A 17,187-nucleotide genomic window follows, 5' to 3' on the forward strand; every position below is an offset into this window, starting at 1 on the left:
GACCCTTAATCTATGTCACATCTCAGCGACGTAGAGGAGGCCACAACAAGAGCACCAGACACAGTAAATGGCCCTGACAGACTTGCAGCTGAAGTGTTGCCTCACTATCAACAGTGTCCTGACCAGCTTTGTCTGGCATGAGAATTGCAAGGCTTCCGACTGCAAAATACTGCAATAGATCCACTACTTCCACTATCTCTAAAGAGACCCTCCCACCAAATGTATCGTTACCTCTCCCTCCCTCTCCATTTTCTACAGGAATCACTCACTCCATGATTCCTTTGTCCATTCATCCGAGAGCACTAATGTCCTCCCCAGCACTATCCCTTCAACCAGCCGAAGTACTACATGTGCCCATTTACCCCTCCCTCACCCATTCAGGCCCCAAACAGTCCTTCAAGGTGAGGCAACACTTCACTCGCGAATTTGATGGGGTTGTCTATTGTGTCCAGATGCAGCCTCCTCTACACTGGTGAGACCTGTTGTAAATTAGGGGACCGATTTATCGAGCATCTCTGCTCCATCCACCAAAAGCAGAACTTATCAGATCAAACATTTTAATTCCAATTCCCATTCTCACATGTTAATCCATGGTCTGCTCTTGTGCCAGGATGAGGCCACCCTCAGGGTGGAGGAGTTAAACTTCCCACTAATGAAATAATACAGATTTCACATACCAGTAAAAAAAAATCCCACTCACCCCCTTCTATTCCCCACTCTTGCCTTTTAAATCTTCTCACTTTTCACCTCGTCATGTGTCCCCTCCTCCTTTCCTTTCCCCTGTTGTACACACTCCTCTCTTATTAGATTCCTTCTTCTCTAGCCCTTGACCTTTCCGACCCACCTGGCTTCACCAATTACCTTCCAGCTAGCTTCCTTCTCCTCTCACCCCCGCCCCACATTTTTATACTGGCACCTTCCCCCTTCTTTCTCAGTACTTTTTCCTGCCGAAGACCTTCAGTGGGTCTAAATATTCTGGAGGTACTCTAGACTAATCAGATGCACTAGGATTAAGAGGTAGAAGGCTCAATAGGTAATCCGGAGGCAGGTCGGAAGTAGTCTTGAAAGTTGTCTTCGAGGTAGCCTCGGAAGTTATCTCAGAAGTTAACGAAGGAGATATTTCAGGAGGTACCTCCAAAGGTGCCTTAGCGCCATTTTGGAGGCACTTCTTTTCGCACTGGTTTGACTAGCCCAGATGACTTCTCCAATTGACTCTCAAATGTTGGGACAACGGTCAAGGATGACCCAGAATGAGTCGTACATCTTGGGAGTGAACGAGATGCAGCTGGACTGATTCTACATCCTGGCCAATATTGAGCTTCAGCAGGGATGTTTGGTGGTTATCTGCCCCGGCACCAAAGTCTCCCATCCAGAGCTATTCCAATGAGCCATTGAAAAGGGGATTTTCAATCTTCTGGCCAGTCCAAGGTACAAAAAATTCACCGCTGCACTGGAGTCAATAGAGGTGTTCAGGGAATGTTTTCAGTCTGCCCATGAAAATGACAAAGGGTGCACCACTCCAGAGAGAGATGAACTGGGAGTGAAGCTATCAATCGTCACAGCCCTCCCTATGCTGGATGGTCTCAGGAGCTTCACGGCGGCTAAGGACAAGAGGTCCAATAATGTCCAGACACTCTATACTAAGGGCGGAACCTCTTTCCTTCTTCTCTCCCTTTTGGCTCACAAGAGCCAAGTTCGGCCTATTTACATAGGCTCCTCAGAGTTAGTCGAGGAACATTTCCAGAGTGGAGAATAACAGAGGACAGCGGATAGCCAGAAGGAGAATCTCTTTGGAATAATCCCCTTCATCTATCCTTTCTACTTTCCATTAATAGGTTATTGAGTCGAATCACCAGCTCCACAGGACTCTCTACATCCTCCATCGGGTCTTGGGCCACAGAGATCTTTTAACTCATCACTCAATCCTTTATGGAATAGATCAGTTAGTGCTTCCATATTCCGAATGCTCTCTGTGGCTAAGGTGCGAATTTCTGTGGAATAATTGGCGACAGACTGATTTTCCTGGTGCAAGTTGAGGAGGTGTATCACAGACCCATGTCCTTTGGAGGGGTGATAGAACAGCGTCCTCAAAATCTCTGAAAAGAGGTCTACACTGGCACAGACAGGTAAAACCAGAATATGGTGGTCCAGGCAAGAGCTCTTCCAGTAAGGAGTGAGATGATACAGGCTGCCTTACTCGATATCAATGGAAACTTGGATGGCTGTAACTCAAAAGCCAAGGAGCATTGTACTAGGAATCCTTGTTGTACCAGGAATTCTTGGCACATTTCGGGGTTACCTTGACACCACTCAGGAGCTGGTAGGTGCACCAATCCCTCATGAGTGGCTTCAAGGGATGTGTTTTCTTATTGTATGGGATGTGTGAATTCTGGGAGACCTCCAACTTCCCAGAAAGTCGTATCTGTACCAGGTACACCTAGCTACTCAGAGAACATGCTTAAGAACTGGAGCTTTGGCTCACAAGGGAAACTAAGGAGATGATAGATAAGAGCTACAAGGAGACAATCACCCCTAGGTTGCAGGAGGCAGCTGAAGGTGTCAGGTAAAGGAGGCTAAAGAAGATGGCGCCAGTGAACAACACAACCAACAGTGACATCCTTCAGACAGTTCACAAAGCTACTTCTTGTTCTGTCAAATATGAATCTTCTACTAAGCTGCATGTGATTGGAACCTGTGATTTACATTTTGATGGTGTGTTTTCTTTGCTGTCTTCGCGGGAGCTCGGTGACGTTTCAGTACAGTGTGTGGCCTAGAGGCCAAGAAGCTTGAAGACGAGGCGCGAGTCCATGATCGGCTCCATCTTGCACTGATTTTGCCGATTAAAGCATCAAGTAAGACTGAAACCAATGAGAATGAAAGCAAAAGCTGAGCCGATATTGAGTGCCATCTGCCTGCATGTGACCAATCCCTCTCTCCATCTCGCTCACTGCTGCCAGAGGAAGGTGCCTTCATTTGACCAACCTCTCTCTCTATCTTGCTCGCTGCGGCCAAAGAATGGTGCTGGAGTTTTGGGTCCTGGGCAAGGTTTAACCAGTCTGTGGACTGGACTCTGCAGTTCGTGTTCTATATGTTTCTTAGTTATTCCTTTTTTGGTTATTCTGGTTTGATGTTTTATGTGTAACACGCTGTAAGGTTTCACTGCTAATGTCATGGCCTCTCTGTAATATTTCACTGCTAAGGTAATGGTTTCTCTGTAGCAGCAATGTTTGGGTTATGACTAGAGATAATGGGGCCTTTGGAATGAATGTATGTTAGCCAGTGAGAGGCATGTTGTTCTTTCTTATGGGTCTGGGTGCAGGGATTTCATGGTCTTTTGCCAGACAGAGATGAGGAGTGAAGACGCGAATGGAGAGAGCTGGTAGACCGCCGGATGGAGTGAACTTGGAGCGAGGGTCTGAGGGTCGGCTACACTCGAAGGATGTTGACAGGGAACCAGTGGACTGAACCATGAGCTCCAATGTTGTGTATTAGACTGTTTCATGAAAATGGGCCCTTTTCTTTTTTTTGCTTCTTTTCTAACCATATAGTCAAATGAAGAATTACAGGTGTCTCCCGCTTTTCGAACGTTCGCTTTAGGAAACCTCACTGTTACAGAAGACCTACATTAGTACCCTGTCTTCGCTTTCAGAAGGTGTCTTCAGTATTACAGAAAAAAAGCAGCGTGCGATAAAAGGCAGCCTGCGTCCCGAGCAGCCGCTCTCCACCGGATTCGGAACGGCCTTTATTAAACACAAGCCTGTGAGCAGCCATTTGCAAGATGAGTTCTAAGGTATTGGAAAAGCCTGAAAGAGCTCGTAAAGGTGTTACACTTAGCGTAAAACTAGACATAATTAAGCGTTTTGATCGTGGTGAACGAAATAAGGACTAAGTGAGTTTGGCTTGTGGAAGCTGACGAACATGATGTTGAAGAGGTTTTGGTATCCCATGACCAAGAACTGATAGGTGAAGAGCTGATGCAATTGGAAGAAAAAAAGGATAACAATCAAAACCGAGTGAGTAATGATAAAGTATAACTTTAATTTTGAAAGAGTGGGTCGGTTTAGGGGATATTTGCAAGATGGTTTGAGTCCTTACAAAGAACTGTATGATAGAAAAATGCGCGAGGCTCAGCAGTCAAGCAAGCCTTCCACATCAGCCACAGCAGACGACGAACCTTGACCTTCGACATCGAGGCAGGCAGTCATAGGAGAAGATGAGCTGCCTGCTCTAATGGAAAGAGACGACAAGATGACACTCCAGTGTCCCACCAACCCGCGATTCGTGGAGAATGCAGCAGTAGCCAGGAGACACACAGCACATCTTTAAGAAAGAAGCCGAAATAAACATGCTAATTAATTACGTGTCAGGCAGCACCTAATTAATTAGCTTGTTTATTTCTGCTTTTTTCTTAAATATGTGCTGTGTGCCTCTCGGCTACCGCTGTGTTCCTGCATGCTTCGCGGCAATGTATCGCTCGGTGGCCTGGAGGGTGGGGCCACTGCACCACCCAACCTGCGACAACTCAGTCTAACACACCATCATCAGTGTGCTCGGCACTGTCTTCCCGATTCCGGTAAGTGATACTACACTGTACATACATTATTTCTACCTTGTATCAGCTGTGTATTTTTACACGTTATTTGGTATGATTTGGCAGCTTCATAGCTTAAAGGTTACTGGAGAGCGCTTGCGCCGTGTTTTTGCCAACAGCACTTGCGTGAGATTTTCTGCCCACGGCACTTGCACGAGATTTTCGCTACGGAGAACAACAGTTCAGTAATGATTGTGGAAAAGTATTTCTACTTTATATAGGCTGTGTATTTATCATATCATTCCTGCTTTTACTATATATTACTGTTATTTTAGGTTTTATGTGTTATTTGGCACGATTTGGTAGGTTATTTTTGGGTCTGCGAACGCTCACAAAATTTTCCCATATAAATAAATGGTAATTGCTTCTTTGCTTTACGACATTTCGGCTTATGAACTGTTTCATAGGAACGCTCTACCTTCAGATGGCGGGGGAAACCTGTATAGAGTTCAATTACATATTCTGTACTGTTTGTTATTTCGTGGTACTGATTTGTAACATGGGACATTGCGCAACATCCACCCAAACAAGATTTCTTAAGCTTGGCCTAGATTAAGCCGCTAACCGAAGCGAGAGTTACATATGCTCCGTGTGTTTTTTCCTCATTTTTTGCTCTTTCTGCAATTTGTTCTTTTTTTTTGCAAGTTGGGTGCTTGAAGTTTTCTTTGAGTGGGTTCCATGATATTTCTTTTGCGACTGTCTATGTGAAGAAGAATCTCAGGGTTTTATCCTGCATACATACTTTGACAATAAATGTCTTATTATCAAAGTGATACAGGCAGCCTTGTGGCTGATCCCCTCAGTAACAAGTACAATTATAGACCAGTTAGCCTGACCTCAGTGGTTGGGAAGATGTTGGAGTCAATTTTTAAGAATAAGTTTATAGAGTACTTGGTGACACAGGACAAGATAGTACAAAGTCACCACGGTTTCGTTAAGGGAAAATCTTGCCTGAGGTGCCTGTTAGAATTCTTGGAGGAGATTACGCATCAGATAGACAAAGGAGATGCTGTGAATGTTATATATTTAAACTTTCAGAAGGTCTTTTTTCAAGGTGCCACACATGAGGCTGCTTACCAAGTCAAGAGCCCATGGTATTACAGGGAAGTTACTGGCATGGTTAGAGCATTGGCTGATGGGTAGGAGGCAATGAGTGGGAATAAAAGATTCTTTTCTGGTTGGCTCCCAGTGGCTAGTGGTGTTCTGCAGGATGTTGGGACCACTTCTTTTTATGCTGTATGTCAAAGATTTAGATGAAGGAATTGGTGGCTTTGTTGCCAAGTTTGCAGATCATACGAAGATTGGTGGAGAATCAGGTAATGCTGAGGAAACAGGTAGGCTGTAGAAGGACTTAGACAGATTAGAAGAATAGGCCAGAGAGTGGTAAATGAAATAAAATGTTGGAAAATGCATGGTCATGCACTTTGGTAGCAGAAATAATGTGCAGGCTATTATCTAAATGGGAGGTAATCCAAAAATCTGAGATGCAAAGGGACTTGGGAATTCTTGTGCAGAACACCCTAAAGGCCAATTTGCAGATAGAGTCAGTGGTGAGGAAGGCAAATACAATGTTAGTATTCATTTCAAGAGGTCTAGAATACAAGAGTAGGGAAGTGATGCTGAGGTTTTATAAGGCACTGGCGAGGTTGCACCTTGAGTATTGTGAACAGTCTTGGGCTCTTCACCAGGAAAAGGTGTGCTGATATTGGGGAGATTTCAGAGGAGGTTCACAACGATGATTCCGAGAATAAAAGGGTTATCATACAAGGAACATTTGATAGCTCTGGGTCTGTACTCGCAGGTATTTAGAAGGATGAGGAGGTATCTCATTGAAACGTTTTAAATGTTGAAAGGCCTAGACAGAGTAGATGTTGAAAGGTTGTTTCCTATGGTGGGGAGTCTAGGTCAAGAGGGCACATGGCCTCAGGATAAAGGGGCATCCACTTAAAACAGAGATACAGAACAATTTCTTTGGCTAGGAGGTAGTGAATTTGTGGAATTTGTTACCACTGTGGAGGCCAGGCCATTGGGTACATTTAAGGCAGAATTTGAAAGATCCTTGATTGGACACGGCATCAAAGGTTATGGGGAGTGGGGCTGTGGAACGGAAAAAAGGATCAGCCATGATTGAACAGCAAAGCAGACTCTATGGGCTAAATGGCCTAATTCTTCTCATGTGTCTTACAGTCTTATAAACCAGTATTGGATTCAATTTACAAACTCACCATTGATCCCATGTGACCAGATTATATTGAGGAGCTTGTCAAATGTTTCATGAAATTTAATGTAGACAACCACAGCACTAACTTCATCAAGTATCTGGCGTTTCCTTTGAAAATTCAATCAAATTTATGAGACAGGACTTCTGCACAAAGCCATATTGACCACCCTAATTAAATCTATGCATTTCCAAATGCAAGTAAATTCTGTCCCTGATAATCTTTTCCAGAAAAATTCATACCACTTAAGGCTCACAGGGCTTTACATTCCCGGCTTGTCCTTGCTGCCCTACTTAAACAAAGGAGAAACCCTAGCTATTTTCTTGGTTTCCAGCACGTCACCAATGGCTAAAGGGTTAGAGTACAGGCCCTTCAACCCAACTGGTTCATACCGAAGAAAATCTCTGTCAAGACTGCAGCACTCTCCCCTCTTACTTCCCTCAGCTTCCTGGGATAGATCCTACCAACTTATCCACTGTAATGTCTTTCAAGACACCAAAACCTTCATGATAAGGATGGTGCAAGTGTGAAATGAGTTGCCAATGTAAGTGGTAGATTGGGGTTCAAATGTAGCTTTTAAGAGCAGTTTGGATAGGTACATGGATGACAGAGGTACGTAGGGCTATAGTCATAGTGCAGATAAATGAGACGAGGCAGAAAAACAGGCCGGCACAGATTAGGGCCTGTTTCTGTACTGTAGTGCTCTATGAGTCTGTATGCAACTCTCTAACCTTACTAATATTTATGCACCATCTCAGTGAATACCAATGTAGAGCATTTATTCTAGACATTAACTACTACCTCCAACTCCACATATAAATTCTCTCCTTTGTCATTGAGTGAACTTAACCTCCTACTAGCTACCCACTGTTACTACAGTAAATACATTTTCTTCATTCTGAGTTGAGGGAAACAAATACTAAAAAATGGCAAGACAGCCAACTACAAATTTAGATTTTTATAGAGGTAAAATTGGATAGTATACAGATTTTGAGGCATGTACACCAAGAAATTTTTATTACACATCACAAAAAAAATGAACTTCGTCCTGGTCTTGCAGGAATTAACCCTAAACCATGGTGAAAATAGTGATTCATAAAGAAGTTAAAATAATGCAATGCAAAAATAATATAAGATTTTGTTTATGGAATAAAGGTAAAAAACATATTCAGTTCCACGGCACGTTTTTGGAATTGGAAGAAGATAGATTTGTTAGGCAAACATAATTTGAGAAGAGCAAGGATGTGGTTGACAGTTGTAGCAAAATTGGACATTACGTAGAGTAGCAAGTGGATTTAAGGAAGAGAACACCAAGAAAAAAAAATCAAACCTACAAGTTACTCCAAATCAGATATCCAATTTATTTCTGAGCTTTGTAGAGATTTCAATGTTTCCCCATTTAACCTCTATGATAAACATTTTCCAGTTGGCTTCCGGAGCAAAGCTGGCTGATACAGAAAACCGAAGTGAATTATTTAAAAAGAGCAATTCCCTTATTCATCTTGAAAAAATGTACTGTTTTGTACACAAAACATTGAAAGCATGTTAAAGTTGTTCCCTAGCAAATTGCTCAAACAATGCAGCCTGATTTCAAGATGATTAACATTATGCTATCCGAATTAAACACTGCTCTGCAGTTTTGCAAGAACCACCTTAAGCCCACCAGGAAATACCCGTGGTCTTAACTTATGGTTATGAGTCACAGTTTTAGATTTTCAACCTTCAAACTTTGGCATGACTCATAATCAGTTAAATGACGAATGCCAGATGTCTAATTCAAATCTGTACAGTAGGAAACCACATAGGCTACATATACCCAGCTTTGCACACTGCCTGCTCAATTTTCATTGCTGCACCATAGAAAGCACGTTATCTGGATGCATCATAGCTTGGTAGGCAATCGTTTAAGTCTCTAACCACAAAAAAACTGCAGAATATTGTGACATATCATGGAAACCAGAATCCCTTCTATGGACTCCCTCTACACCTCTCATTGCCTCATTCAAGCATCCAGCAAAATTAAAGATCCACCCACACCATACATTCTCTTTCTTTCTCCTCCCTTCAGGCAGAAGACACAAAAGCACCCAGCTCAGTAACAGCTTCTATTCCATTGTTTTAAGACTATTGAATGATTCTCTAGTACAATAAGATGCACACTTGATCTCATAATCCACCTCATTACGACCTTGCACTTTATTGTCTATTTGCCACTGCACTTTCTCTGTAACCAACTACTTTACATTCGTATTGTTTTACATTATAATGCCTTAGGATTTTGTTTATTTAATTATTAAGGAACAATTTACTTCAAGCACCAGAAGTACTTAGTTAGTATCCACCTTTTAACAGGAATTACATACACTAGAAGTTAGGGATAAAAATAAGCAGAAAGAAAAAAATAGCAAAAATAACTTTTAAAGACAGCTTTTTGGTTATAATGTGCATTGGAAACAACATCTTGAATGTTCCTGTTAAGAGTTAGATCATAAATTAGTTTTCAATAGAAAATCTATCAATAATAGGGCTATAATTATACTCAAGCTATATTGCAATGATAATTTCAAAGGTGCTGATGAATTAGTATATAGGATGATTGAAATTTTGGCTGATGGTGCCACACAACCTCTTACTGAATGTCAGCAAGACAAAAGAGCTGATCATTGACTTCAGGAGGAGGAAACTGGAGGTCCATGAGCCAGTCCTTATCAGGGGTTCAGAGCTAGAGAGGGTTAGCAACTTTAAATTCCTCAGTGTGATCATTTCACAGGACCTTTCCTAAGCCCAGCACAAAAATGGCATTACGAAGAAAGCACAACAATGCCTCCACTTTGACAAAGCTCTATAAGTGTGTAGTTCAGGACTGATGAAAGGTCTTGGCCCAAAGCGTAGTTCACTGAGATGCTGCATAAATATTAGTAAGGTTAGAGAGTTGTATACAGACTCACAGAGCACTACAGTACAGAAACAGGCCCTAGTCTGTGCCCGCCTGTTTTTCTGCCTCATCCCATTTATCTGCACCACAACCATAGCCTTCATACCTCTCTCATCCATGTACCTATCCAAAAGTGAGGTAGTGTTCACCTAGGAACTGGATGGTAGAGGGGAAAAAACTGTTCCTGCATCACTGAGTGTGTGCCTTCAGCCTTCTGTACCTCCTACCTGATGGAAACAATGAGAAAAGGGCATGCCCTGGGTGCTGGGGGTCCTTAATAATGGACACTGCCTTTCTGAGACACCGCTCCTTGAAGATGTCCTGGGTACTTTGTAGGATAATACCCAAGATGGAGCTGACTAATTTTTTGTTGACTGTATAACCATGCAACAGAACATCCTGAATAGAACGTCACTTGCATGTGGTTGCTTAGAAAATAGTTAAAAACAAACAACAAACTAGTTCTTGAAAGCTAGTAACATTTACGGTTAGGAATATATTAGGTGAAATTTAAGAGATTTAGAAGTAGAACTTCCATAAAACACTAAAACACCCTCGCCCTCTTCCTGATCACCAGAATCAGGGCAGATACTTCAAGGTTTAATTGTCATAAATTTGGCAAGTAGGCAATGAGCAATAGTTGATGGAGATGCTGTTTAGGACATCTTGAATGGGATCATCAGCAGCATAGATAGTCAAGGTGATGATGAAGGGGCTCAGTCTGAAACGTCAAATATTTATGCGATCCATAGATGCTGCCTGACCTGCTGAACTCTTCCAACATATTGTGTGTATTGCTCTAGATTTCCAGCATCTTCAGTATCTCTTGTGTCATAGTCATGGGTTAAGTTTGCCTTGCATATCCTGTTTGAAAGTGTGCTGTATGTTAAATTGGTCAAGGCTGCATGAGATAAGTGGCAATAATCTCATGGTGATATCTAACTCCTTGGTTCTCCATTATAGGCAAAAATCTCAGAAGCAGTAATAAATTGAAAGGGAAGAGATAGTCACACAAGTTAACACTGGGTCTAAGCAAAAAACTTTAGGGAAAAAAGAAATTATGGGTTCACTCCATGGAGGTATCCTCATGAAAACATTGAACCTCTCAGCATACATTGTCATAGTACAGGTAAAAAATCTTGGTATTCCTGGCTGCTTGCCATAGTCATAATTAAAGGCAAAGTGAATAGGAATAAGGAACCTTGGTTCTCGAGGGATATTGCAACTCTGATAAAGAAGAAGAGGGAGTTGTATGACATGTATAGGAAGCAGGGAGTAAATAAGGTGCTTGAGGAGTATAAGAAGTGCAAGAAAATACTTAAGAAAGAAATCAGGAGGGCTAAGACATGAGGTTGCCTTGGCAGTCAAAGTGAAGGATAATCCAAAGAGCTTTTACAGGTATATTAAGAGCAAAAGGATTGTAAGGGATAAAATTGGTCCTCTTGAAGATCAGAGTGGTCAGCTATGTGCGGAACCAAAGGAAATGGGGGAGATCTTAAATAGGTTTTTTGCATCTGTATTTATTAAGGAAACTGGCATGAAGTCTATGGAATTAAGGGAAACAAGTAGAGAGATCATGGAAACTGTACAGATCGAAAAGGAGGAGGTCCTTGCTGTCTTGAGGAAAATTAAAGTGGATAAATCCCCGGGACCTGACAGGGTGTTCCCTCGGACCTTGAAGGAGACTAGTGTTGAAATTGCAGGGGCCCTGGCAGAAATATTTAAAATGTCGCTGCCTGCAGGTGAGGTGCCGGAGGATTGAAAAGTGGCTCATGTTGTTCCGTTGTTTAAAAAAGGATCGAAAAGTAATCCGGGAAATTATAGGCCAGTAAGTGTAACACATCGGTAGTAGGTAAATTATTGGAGGGAGTACAAAGAGACAGAATCTACAAGCATTTGGATAGAGAGGGACTTATTAGGGAGAGTCAACATGGCTTTGTGCGTGGTAGGTCATGTTAGACCAATCTATTGGAGTTTTTCGAGGAGGTTACCAGGAAAGTGGATGAAGGGAAGGCAGTGGATATTGTCTACATGGACTTCAGTAAGGCCTTTGACAAGGTCCCGCATGGGAGGTTAGTTAAGAAAATTCAGTCGCTAGGTATACATGGAGAGGTGGTAAATTGGATTAGACATTGGCTCAATGGAAGAAGTCAAAGAGTGGTAGTAGAGAATTGCTTCTCCGGGTGGAGGCCTGTGACTAGTGGTGTGCCACAGGGATCAGTGCTGGGTCCATTGTTATTTGTCATCTATATCAATGATCTGGATGATAATGTGGTAAATTGGATCAGCAAATTTGCTGATGATACAAAGATTGGAGGTGTAGTAGACAGTGAGGAAGGTTTTCAGAGCCTGCAGAGGGACTTGGACCAGCTGGAAAAACGGGCTGAAAAACGGCAGATGGAGTTTAATGCAGACAAGTGTGAGGTATCGCATGTTGGAAGGACAAACCAAGGTAGAACATACAAGGTTAATGGTAAGGCACTGAGGAGTGCAGTGGAACAGAGGGATCTGGGAATACAGATACAAAATTCCCTAAAAGCGGCGTCACAGGTAGATAGGGTCGTAAAGAGAGCTTTTGGTACATTGGCCTTTATTAATCAAGGTATTGAGTATAAGAGCTGGAATGTCATGATAAGGTTGTATAAGGCATTGGTGAGGCCGAATCTGGAGTATTGTGTTCAGTTTTGGTCACCAAATTACAGGAAGGATATAAATAATGTTGAAAGAGTGCAGAGAAGGTTTACAAGGATGTTGCCAGGACTTGAGAAACTCAGTTACAGAGAAAGGTTGAATAGGTTAGGACTTTATTCCTTGGAGCGTAGAAGAATGAGGGGAGATTTGATAGAGGTATATAAAATTATGATGGGTATAGATAGAGTGAATGCAAGCAGGCTTTTTCCACTGAGGCAAGGGGAGAAAAAAACCAGAGGACATGGGTTAAGGGTGAGGGGGGAAAAGTTTAAAGGGAACATTAGGGGAGGCTTCTTCACACAGAGAGTGGTGGGAATGAGCTGCCAGACGAGGTGGTAAATGCGGGTTATTTTTTAACATTTAAGAATAAATTGGACATATACATGGATGGGAGGTGTATGGAGGGATATGGTCCGTGTGCAGGTCAATGGGACTAGGCAGAAAATGGTTCGGTACAGCCAAGAAGGGCCAAAAGGCCTGTTTCTGTGCTGTAGTTTCTGTGGTTTCTATAAGTCAAATCACAACTCTATAAACTATTGCAAACAGTCTAACTGAAGAAAAATTGTCAGGGCATTGGTGATTGATATTTTCCAACAGCACTGTCTAATTGCTACATTACAAGATTTCTAAAACAGGAACTAACACATCAAGCATGGCTCTCTTGCATCAGAATCCTGCCTACTGCATTTCTGCACCAGTTAATAAAAATTGGCAATCCAGTACATGAGTGAAGAAATGCTGCAATGCTGGAGGAGCCAGCCTTTAAACAAGCCATAAAACAAACAAAGAAACTACCTACTGCAGCAAATCCTAAAAATCTCAAACCATGGGATGAAAACCTCGCAAAACTTTCTCCCCCAACCACTATCAACAAATCAAAAGCATTTGCTTTTTTGTGGGATTTCCAGATATAGAATAGTAGCAATATTCAATTCCCAAATCCCATTTAATTGAAAGAATAATTTAGAGCATTAACACAAAATAGTGTAATATTAATACAAATATTTTTCTGTACAGCCTATATCTAATTTTAATACTACAAAGGATCAACACTGTTTTGAAAATAAAATTGATTGTAAATTCTAATTAATAGTTGTTGTAGCAGGACCTGGAAATGAAAGCACTTTAAGTTTTGGGGTTATAAATAATCACAAGTGTACAAACTGCTAATATGCTCACCTCTATTTTATATATACTGTTTACAGTACATACTCATTTTCAACATTTATTGCCTATCCTAAATTGTCCTTTTGCAGGTAGTGGTGAGCCATCTTCTTAAACTTGTGTAATTTTTCTGTTGAAGATACACCAACAGGATGGAGAACAAATACAGTTGGAATGTTCCCACTACTCTTAGGCTTCTTCAAAGAAGACATGACCAGTTTGGGAAGTACTGCTGGAATAGGTCAGTCATACTGCAGCTTCTGTGCACTGGTGGTAGACAGACTGAATGTCTAGATTTACTGATGAGGTGTAAATCAAGTAGACAGCTTGTGCAAGATAACATCAAACTTCTTGAGAATTGTTGACACTGCACTCATTCATACTGTTGCCTTCAACCTGCAGGATAACTGAAAAGCTTTGGGGAAGGGGAGGGGGTCTTGAGAATGGAAGGACAGAAGGTGAGTTGCTTGCTGCAGTGCACTCAGTCTCTTATTTGCCCTTGCAGTGATGTAGCTTAGACTAGTTAAGTTTCTAGTCAATACCAACTCAGCAAGAATATTTCCATTGAATGTCAGAGGTCAAGCAATCCCATGATGAAGGAGGTCATTACCTAATGCTTTAACAGTGTGAATGTTACATGCCATTTATCAGCCCCTGCCTGAACATTGTTTCGGTTTTGCTGCATCCAAACATGAACTACTAAGGACCACATGCAAAATGATGAAGGAACTCAGCAGGCCAGGCAGCATCTATGGAAGAAAGTACAGTCAACATTTTGGGACGAAACCCTTCGGCAGGTAACGTCGACTGTACTTTTTTTCCATGCATGCTGCCTGGCTATCTGAGTTCCTCCAGCATTTTTTGTGTGTTGTTTAGACTTCCAGCATCTGCAGATTCTCTCATTTATGGACTACTAAGGAATCACAAAGGGAATTTGACATTGAGAAATCATGACTTTACTTCTCTATTTCTGACCTCATGATGGAAGCAGCATCAATGATGAAGCAGCTGAATATAGATGGGTCTAGGATGTTACCCAGAGGAACTACTGCAGTGATGTCCTGGGATTTTGGTGATTGATTTCCAAAAATCATTACTAACTTCTTTTCTGAGCATAACCTAGTGTTTTCCCTTTGATCCTCATTGACTTCAGTTCTTAGAAGCTTCTTGATGCGATGCTTGGTCAAAAGCAGCCTTGCTGCCAGGGAAACTCTTTCTCACCTCCTCACTGGAATTCAGACTTTCGGTCTATGGTTGGACCAAAGCCGGGCCATTCCGTCACTGCGGATGGGTATGCTCTTCCTAGGTATTAAAGTGTCCACCGCCATTCAGAACTAAATATAGTCAGTGTGCAGGGCTTCAATATAATCTATTGCTTATGACACTGCATGGCCTTATTGCATTCCATTTTTGCTACAAATAGCACACATGTAATCCTGCACTGCATCTTACTTAGCAGGTTCACTGTTATTTTTTGGGATGCCTTATCTTGGTCTTCTCATTGAACTAAGATTGATCTCTGGCTTGTTAATAACAACAGAGTGATGGATATGCTAGGCTAGGAGATTTATATATTGGTGCAGTGTTCATTTCACTGCTGCTATTGATGGTCTGTGGCAGCTTATGGTTGCCATATCCACTGTGAGTCAATACCTTTTAGCATAATTGTCACGCCACACAACACAATGGAGAATGCATTCAGTATAAAGGTGAATTTATCTCCAAAGGGTTGTTATAATTTTTACCAATGATCTATCACAGGTCAATTGGTGAAGGTGGGGTCAAGTAGGTTCATCGCTCACATTGGCTACCTGCCGCAGACTTTATCTGGCAGCTACAGAACCCAGCAGCACAACCCGCAGTGGTGCTACTATAGCATTCTTGGTTATGTACATTTAAGACCCTCACCCATTTTCTACGCCCTTGTTACTTTCAGTGTTTATTCCAGATGTTGTTCAACATAGTGAAGTGCTGTTTGATTGCTCAGGGCAGTATGATCAAATGGTACTCAGTAGGAACTTTTGGACGAAAATGTATGGTCTAATCCCACGAGACTTCACTAGATCTGGAGTTAAGAACGCCAAATGCTACTTTCTCCCACCACCTCTGATGGTTCTGTTCTACCAGCGGAGCAATAGATACCCAGGGACTGTGATAGGGAATCTAATACGCTTTCTGCAAGATGTAAATATGTGAATACAAGATTGGACTATTTCTCGACAGGTCTATGGGGCCATTCTGTCAATTAAAACACTTGTCCTTGGATTTTTGTGAAGACTCTTCACTTTCGTTCTCACTCAACAAATACTTGCGGTTAAATGAAGCGACTGAGTAAAATTATTCCAACTGGCCAAGAACAGGTAGATGTGTTATAGTTTAACTTTCTGTAACTCGAGATGCACCGATATGTAAAACACTGAGAAAGAAGTGTGTGTACATCAACCTTCCCCGTGAAACGAGTTCTGTTCTCGGTGCTCTTCTCCAGTCGGTTTCAGTATTTTACCTTTCAGCGCATAGTGCATGCCGCCAATTCCGCTGTACAACTCCAATACCTTCATCATGTCGCCCGGCGTGTCAGGCTCCATCATAGCAACAGGCCCATCTCCAAGCAAAACCCCGCAGCCTCTATCTTCCCCCGCTGCACACTTGCCCTGACGATGGTTCCTACAGGACTTAAGAGTACTGTACCTGTATCTGAACCGCGCTGAGCAAGGAACAGGATTGTAAATGCAATTATAGTAATCTCGTTGTATAACGTTTCATCTGCAAGTACCTGTGAGGGCAAGGGTTTGAATCTTTAAATAGAGTTAAACCATTTTTCAGATCAGATTCAGATTTATTTTTATCACACGTACATCGAAAACATACAGTGAATTGCGTCGTTTGCTTTAACATTTTCTAATGAATTCACATATATTTCATATTTTGTTTATGTTGCGGTAAGCAAGCCGCATTTATATTTTATATGTTTAGACTAATCAAAATCCCTTCTAAATTTAAGGAGGTACGTTAAGCTCTGTATTGCAGAAGACAATTCTTCGAAATAGAGTAATCGGCATTCACGACATAAACTGTCCCTCGAAACATGTCTGAAGAAATGTTAAAATCTCCATTAAAAAGAGAAAGGTTCAAGGTGTGTAAAGAATTGGTGTATAACATTTAGAATTACAATATTGATACAGTATAAAAAGAGGCCATTCAACCCACCAAGTTATGCTGGTTTAATATGAGTTATAGTCATAGTCATACTTTATTGATCTCGGGGGAAATTGGTTTTCGTTACAGTTGCACCATAAATAATAAATAGTAATAGAACCATAAATAGTAATATGTAAATTATGCCAGTAAATTATGAAATAAATCCAGGACCAGCCTATTGGCTCAGGGTGTCTGACCCTCCAAGGGAGGAGTTGTAAAGTTTTATGGCCACAGGCAGGAATGACTTCCTATGATGCTCTGTGTTGCATTTCGGTGGAATGAGCCTCTGGTTGAATGTACTCCTGTGCCCACCCAGTACATTATGTAGTGGGTGGGAGACATTGTCCAAGACGGCATGCAACTTGGACAGCATCCTCTTTTCAGACACC

General features: G+C 41.8%; 1 protein-coding gene across 4 annotated transcripts in view; it reads right to left on the minus strand.

Annotated features, from left to right (window-relative positions):
• The window catches only part of trdmt1 (tRNA aspartic acid methyltransferase 1), a 97,868-nt gene extending 81,639 nt beyond the window's left edge, over window positions 1–16,229 (minus strand). For 2 of the 4 annotated variants that reach the window (XM_072253787.1, XM_072253788.1), the window contains exon 1: window positions 16,104–16,229. In XM_072253787.1, coding sequence (XP_072109888.1) covers window positions 16,104–16,188 — 85 coding nt within the window. In that variant the 5' untranslated portion in view covers window positions 16,189–16,229. The remainder of the gene's footprint in view (window positions 1–16,103) is intronic. The other 2 variants (XM_072253789.1, XM_072253790.1) reach the window with 2 other exon arrangements.
• Between the last annotated feature and the right edge of the window lie 958 nt (window positions 16,230–17,187).

Source organism: Mobula birostris, chromosome 3 (genome assembly GCF_030028105.1).
Source record: "Mobula birostris isolate sMobBir1 chromosome 3, sMobBir1.hap1, whole genome shotgun sequence".
NCBI lineage: Eukaryota > Metazoa > Chordata > Chondrichthyes > Myliobatiformes > Myliobatidae > Mobula > Mobula birostris.